We start from the raw sequence: 7695 nt of genomic DNA on the forward strand, positions 1-7695 counted from the left end.
AATATCGCGATAAACTTCATTTGCACGGGACATACTCAACGAATCATTTCCTGATCGCTGGATTGGACGTGGTGGAAGAATTTCTTGGCCGGCTCGATCACCAGATCTTACGCCTCTTGATTTTTTTCTTTGGGGACACCTAAAAAATGAAGTTTATCGCGATATTCCGGTATATCTTTGTAGTTATACATACAATAAATAGAGTTTCTTTTCCTAAACGTGATTTTTGTGGTTCAAAGTCATTTGAAGGTCAACATATTCTGTATGGTTGAATTTGTTTTTTACAAGCTACATCATTTCGTCCATCTCATTTAAAAAAATGTTCATGACCTTGATATCTTGTGAAAGGTCACATTAAAAAAATTATTTTCTTACCAGAGTACTATCGAACAATTTTCGTCCTTTGACTTTTTTCATATCATCAAAGGAAGCAGAGATATTCTAAGTGCTACAGTTAGAGGAAACACCCTGTATAATTTTACGCAAGCAGCATTGTTATTCATTTAAACAATTCTGCATGAAATTTTATGCTTTGGCACATTATAGACGTAAAGACTCATGGCTCGCGTTTCTAACGACTAAAATGCACATTCCAGTGAAATGTCTAGTAAATGTATGGACGAGACCCTAGAGGAAGGCTCTAGGCTACATTACTGTATAACGCTGGGTGTGGGGCCTCTGTGGTGGTCCTGATGTGCCCCATGCCGCATTGTCTGTATCTACAGTCAACACAGAGAGCCGCGGCGTGGGGATCAAGCAGAGTCAGCTCTCTGTGAGCTCCCACATTGTGCAAGTACGTATCTCTTTTTCACCCGAAAGGAGGATCAAACCAGTTTCGGGGAAACGGGGGGAATAAAACTTGGGTATCTCCGAGCGGCAAGAGGGACGTCTAATTCCCTACAACTTTTCCTTTGTCGTTGACACACAGGAGGATGAACTGTTGAAAGCCGTAAGAAGCAACGAACCATTGCGTCTAACATTCACTCTCCACTTGACCGAGAGTACATCCGTCGAATGGGAGACCGTGGCGTGGCGTCGCTGTCTATACATTCGCGTACCGAGCTGCCTTCTGCCCGAAGGATCAAAGGAAGGTTTCGTCTCTCTCCTAGAATACGCCGAGGAGACGTTGCGCTGCACCAATATCATCGTCTGCCTGCGCAAAGACAGATCGGACCGAGGTACTTGTCGCCTGCCGTTTTTCGGCACAAACGTCGAAGACTTTTGCGTCGACGCGGGGAAAGATTCACCGTCTAAATCTTTCTGTTGTTATGGTCTAGCAATGCTGGTTCGTACCTTCATGTTCTTGGGCTTCACGGTCTTGCCGCCAACTCATGCCTTGGTACCGCCAGGCAGTGACGCTGGCAATCTCTACATGCTCTATGCCATCGAGTAATCGGCAAGCAGCTCGGCCCTTCTCAAATTTAACGCGTAGGTATCGACTGCAAAGAGAAAAGGGGGTCAGGAATTTGTTCTCTTTCTCGCTCTTCTTTATTTTTCAGTTCGTTGTAAGTTTATCGTATGATTTCAGGTGTAATTGGTTGGATTCCCTTGTTTTATTATCACCAGGTATTATCGCCGCGGTCCGAGGTCGAAGGGAAAAAGATGATCGGAGGGACCCTGATGCGTTTCGCCTTCTATATTTTTTTAAGTTCTTATTTATGCATAGTGCTAAAACCAATTGACAATTTTATTTTTTGCAAAATTGATGGAATTGTTGCTCTCGGTAGTAACGTGAAGCATTACCTTAGCGTTAAATTTAAGGGGCATGACAGAGAAAAAAGCAGAAAAACATAGTCGCGAATACGTAGAACGCGTAAATAACAGGCTTTCGATGGGTATATCGATTCATTCTCTTGAAACACAATGTTAATATCTCTCGTAAGAGCATGTAAGCTGCTGACGAAGCTTCCCACGTGAAGGAATTTGACGGCATTTGCCGCTGCATATTAACAGTTGTACGTGGTTGGCAAACCGTCAAATTTTAGAGAAAATTTATTATCGATATATCTCGATGTTAATTGTGGCAGATTGGGTATCACCGCATATTATTCTTCGTAGTGTAAGTACATTTCCTTATTATTTGTAAGTATTATCGATATGTGTATAACTTAGATTTAATATCCGTTGTGCGAACACCGTTGGGAAACCCGTTCATTTCATTTTATGAACGCTTTTCATCCTTTCACCTGAAAGTTGCATTATTTGAAGGACCAATTGACTGACATTTTTTTATAAGAAGCAATTGAGGAGATATAATTATTTTCTCCTTACTTTCGTAGTTCGGTTCGTGTAAAGTAAAAAGTCAAAAGTGATAAAATAATAGTAGCTATTTGCACAGCGAGTTCATTTTTGGAAGAGGCTGAAACTGTAAAAGTTTTTATTGCCTTAGTATGTTGATGGACCAGCTGAGTTTAATTTTCTGATTCAGACCAACGTTTTCCGCCGAATATGAGGATAGCACAATTGTGCAAATCCGAAGCGGAAATGCTCACTTTATAAGTATCACGTTGTTATGCATCGTTAAAAGTGCGGAGTATTCCGATGTTCCGTCATATACTTTTTACCTAGCAATTCTCAAAATTGGAAAGGATTATTATAAATCTTGTTTATCGTTTATAAGCGCCCCATTACGTTATTAATCGTTTTTGATAGTAAGTTCTTAGGTATAAATGACAGTACACTTGGTAATTCCCAATCAGTTAACATTGGAGAGATCTTGCTAATAAATGCGTTCTTTAGTGTTGACTCGATAACGGACAACATGAAAAAGACGAAAAATATAAAAAAAATAAGAAAATGATGAAAAAGAAAAAAAAATGTTAATAGCTTATTAGGTACGTAGATAAAGATAAGTACAGATGACGGACTATTGTATGTTAACTTCACGCAAATAATTATCAACTTGCCTCAACTTTGTAAACTGATAAACAACTCGATGCGTTTTATCCCGTCAGTTAGTATTATATATTCGTACATTTGACCACACAGATATACACCACACACACACACACACACACACAAATACACGTGAAAAATTAATATGTATACTACGTTTCTTATTCATACATGAAGACGTAACTTGCTAAATAAACATTTAATAAAACCCTACTATATCGTCTATTCCTTGCTTACCGGAGATCGTTTACGTCAAACTTTTTAGGTGATGGTATAAAAATAAACAATATGCAAGTGCTTCCGTTTTATAATTGTGCAGCAAGCGTAATATCGATACATACAATATATCGATTATCACGATAAGAACTTTTAATATGAAGAAATATGACTTATTTGTGGAGCACACTCGTTTCGTAAAATGCATCTGCAGTTTTTAAAATTCGAGAATAATATACAATTTTATTTAGCATTAATATACAAAACAACATCTAACAAGTATTTATATAGCGTATCCTGCCTAGTTACTTTATTTCAAGCGGACAAGACATTACGATATCGTAAGAAAGAAGATAAACTATTGGGTTGTTCGGAAAGTAATTTCGTTTTTCACAAAGAGGTGTCGTTAGTCGCGTTCCTCGATACTTAACCTTACTCTAAGCGGCAAATTCGTTTTATATTTTGACAACTGACATTTCAGACGTCATTTAGTATCTTATTGTGTTGCGATCTGTCAAGTAATTTTTGTTTGGCATCACATCAAACATGGAAAATCAAAGTGAGCATTTTCGTAATATTTTGCTTTTTTACTACCGAAAGGGTAAAAATGCAGTGCAAGCGAGAAAAAAATTGTGTGCCGCGTACGGAGAAGATGTATTGAGTGAACGTCAGTGTCAGAATTGGTTTTCGAAATTTCGTACTGGAAATTTCGATTTGAAAGATGCGCCACGTTCAGGTCGGCCAATTAAAGCTGATGACGAGAAAATAAAGGCTCTGGTGGATGCAAATCGTCGCATAGCAACACGCGAAATTGCTGAAAAGTTAAATTTATCGAATTCGACCGTTTACGATCATTTGAAACGCCTTGGATTCGTTTCAAAGCTCGATATTCGGGTTCCACACAATTTAAAAGAAATTGACTTGATTCGACGCATTACCATCTGCGATTCATTGTTGAAACGTGAAGAAAATGAACCATTTTTTAAGTGAATCATAACTGGAGATGAAAAATGGATTGTTTACAACAATGTTAAGCGAAAACGATCATGGTCCAGGCAAGATGAACCTGCTCAATCGACATCCAAGGCAGATATTTATCAAAAGAAGATCATGCTTTCTGTATGGTGGGATTGGAAGGGAATCGTATTTTTCGAGCTACTACCAAGCAACCAGACGATTGATTCGAAAGTGTATTGTCGTCAGCTGGCTGAATTGGATGCTGCCATCAAGCAGAAGCGACCAGAATTGGCGAATAGGAAAGGTGTCGTATTCCATCACGACAATGCCAGACCACACACAAGTTTGGTCACTCGCCAGAAGCTTTTACAGCTTGGATGGGATGTGCTACCACACCCACCATACTCCCCTGATCTGGCACCATCCGATTACCATTTGTTCCAGTCTCTACAAAATTCTTTGAACAATGTAAACTTCGATTCAAATGAAGGCGTCAAAAATCACTTGCTTCAATTTTTTGTTAATAAGGAGAAGGACTTCTATGAGCGTGGAATCTTAAAGTTGTCAGAAAGATGGCGAAAGGTAGTGAAACAAAATGGCCAATACATCACTGAATAAAATGTATTCTAAATATGAAAAAACCGCCTTTCATTTTTCCTTGAAAAAACGAAATAACTTTCCGAACAACCCAATATATATATATTGGGTTGGTCGGAAAGTAATTTCGTTTTTCACAAAGAGGTGTCGTTAGTCGCGTTCCTCGATACTTAACCTTACTCTAAGCGGCAAATTCGTTTTATATTTTGACAACTGACATTTCAGACGTCATTTAGTATCTTATTGTGTTGCGATCTGTCAAGTAATTTTTGTTTGGCATCACATCAAACATGGAAAATCAAAGTGAGCATTTTCGTAATATTTTGCTTTTTTACTACCGAAAGGGTAAAAATGCAGTGCAAGCGAGAAAAAAATTGTGTGCCGCGTACGGAGAAGATGTATTGAGTGAACGTCAGTGTCAGAATTGGTTTTCGAAATTTCGTACTGGAAATTTCGATTTGAAAGATGCGCCACGTTCAGGTCGGCCAATTAAAGCTGATGACGAGAAAATAAAGGCTCTGGTGGATGCAAACCGTCGCATAGCAACACGCGAAAGTGCTGAAAAGTTAAATTTATCGAATTCGACCGTTTACGATCATTTGAAACGCCTTGGATTCGTTTCAAAGCTCGATATTCGGGTTCCACACAATTTAAAGGAAATTGACTTGATTGACGCATTACCATCTGCGATTCATTGTTGAAACGTGAAGAAAATGAACCATTTTTGAAGCGAATCATAACTGGAGATGAAAAATGGATTGTTTACAACAATGTTAAGCGAAAACGATCATGGTCCAGGCAAGATGAACCTGCTCAATCGACATCCAAGGCAGATATTCATCAAAAGAAGACCATGCTTTCTGTATGGTGGGATTGGAAGGGAATCGTATTTTTCGAGCTACTATCAAGCAACCAGACGATTGATTCGAAAGTGTATTGTCGTCAGCTGAATGAATTGGATGCTGCCATCAAGCAGAAGCGACCAGAATTGGCGAATAGGAAAGGTGTCGTATTCCATCACGACAATGCCAGACCACACACAAGTTTGGTCACTCGCCAGAAGCTTTTACAGCTTGGATGGGATGTGCTACCACACCCACCATACTCTCCTGATCTGGCACCATCCGATTACCATTTGTTCCGGTCTCTACAAAATTCTTTGAACAATGTAAACTTCGATTCAAATGAAGGCGTCAAAAATCACTTGCTTCAATTTTTTGTCAATAAGGAGAAGGACTTCTATGAGCGTGGAATCTTAAAGTTGTCAGAAAGATGGCGAAAGGTAGTGGAACAAAATGGCCAATACATCACTGAATAAAATGTATTCTAAATATGAAAAAACCGCCTTTCATTTTTCCTTGAAAAAACGAAATAACTTTCCGAACAACCCAATAGATTTGTTAATATGCTATCGTTCGTGCTGCTGCGAATGAATGTAAAGTGAAGTATATGCGATATGCAATCGAATATATAGCAATGTACAATGGGATTGTGGAAAAACCTATGAATTGTGAGACGTTTTCTGATTCGTCTTTTCGACTTTGCTACTTGCAGAGGGTAATGTTTTAGTTATCTTCAATCAAATCCTGGAATTAAGGGGGTATTCTAGCGTAGCATGTGAGAAAAATCGAATTTTTTTTGGCATATTTTGCAAGTATATGGTATGGATAATATGTCTGCGAGAAGATTTGCCCGATTCGCAAAATTAACAAAGTAATAGCACCTAATAGAAAATAACCTCTGGCGCGCGCTCGGCGGTTGGACCGCGCGCACACACCAGAGCATTGTTAGTATTTTAGGTAGGGTCGGAAGATCGTTATTCTTTGAAGGTCGTACATTTGAATTGGAGCCTTTGTATAGTACAGCTTATACAGGGTGGTCCACTTAAATCGATCATCTTAGATATTTCACTTGTTTTTGATGATACGAAAAAATGTCTAAGGAAAAAGTTGCACTGTTCGAAGGGGCCATCATGATGACAGACAAAAATTTTTTCAAGGCTATTTTTTTCGGAGATTCAAAGGTCAAGATAATTTTTTTAAATGGAACTACATATTTTTGTTTGCGCAATTTTATAGCCAACATCGAGAGGAGTTCAGCGACCTATGACAACATGACCTTTAAATGATCTTAAACGTGGAAACAGAAAAATCAAACTTTATGCTCTTCAACACAAAAATTTATTTAAGGAGGTGTTCGAAATGATGTCCTCCGACTTCAATACATTTTCTAAGGCTCCATGGACGTTCTACTTATCGAAGCCACCTTAGATTTTCGACGGTCCAATAGTTCATATTTCTTCTATTTACTTGTCCATGGTTAGTGAACATTGATTCATCGGTAAACACTCTCATGTTCTGGAATTCAATGGAATGTAAGATTGAAATAATTCCATACATGTATTGTGTGCGTGTGTGTATGTGTATGTAAATATTTATGATCGTGAAATGCTTTTGCAGTTCAGTTCATTTCCTGAGCTTCTCGATATCAGAGTTTAAATATGACTGATTATACGAAAGAGGAAAGAATAGAAATGCTTTTTATTTACGGTGAAAGCGGAAGAAGCTCTACAGAGGCGCAGAGAATGTACGGCCAAAGATACCCTGAAAAGCGTTTACCGTCTCGCGCTGCTTTTGACCGTCTTATTACAACATTTCGTGAAACTGGAAGTGTTTGTTCACGTAAGAAAATGCGACCTCGTTTGCAAACTAATGAACCAGCAGAAGTTACTGTTTTGGCTGCAGTGGCAAATAATCCACGTATCAGTTCTCGACAAATACAAAGAAATACTGGTATTTCCAAGACAAGTGTTTTACGCATTGTTAAACGCCACTCATTTCATCCATATCACGTTGCATTGTATCAAGAACTTCATGGAAATGATTTTATTAATCGAATAGAATTTTGTCAATGGGCGCTACAACAGTTGGAGATCAATGAATTCTTCTTCAACAGAATATTGTTTACCGATGAATCAACTTTCACTAACCATGGACGCTGGATAGGAAGAGGAGGACGTATCAGTTGGCC

At 38.5% G+C, this 7695-nt stretch overlaps 1 protein-coding gene across 1 annotated transcript; it reads left to right on the plus strand.

The window, feature by feature from the left end:
- Positions 1–661: 661 nt before the first annotated feature.
- On the plus strand, positions 662–3108 carry LOC105286549 (ornithine decarboxylase antizyme 1; the record flags this gene model as incomplete). The annotated part of the gene is made up of 4 exons (XM_011351573.1): positions 662–793; positions 929–1178; positions 1278–1428; positions 1529–3108. Coding segments are annotated over 3 exons (498 nt in total), but the record flags the coding sequence as incomplete, so codon positions are not given.
- Positions 3109–7695: the final 4587 nt, after the last annotated feature.

Source organism: Ooceraea biroi, chromosome 13 (assembly GCF_003672135.1).
Source record: "Ooceraea biroi isolate clonal line C1 chromosome 13, Obir_v5.4, whole genome shotgun sequence".
NCBI classification, from domain to species: domain Eukaryota; kingdom Metazoa; phylum Arthropoda; class Insecta; order Hymenoptera; family Formicidae; genus Ooceraea; species Ooceraea biroi.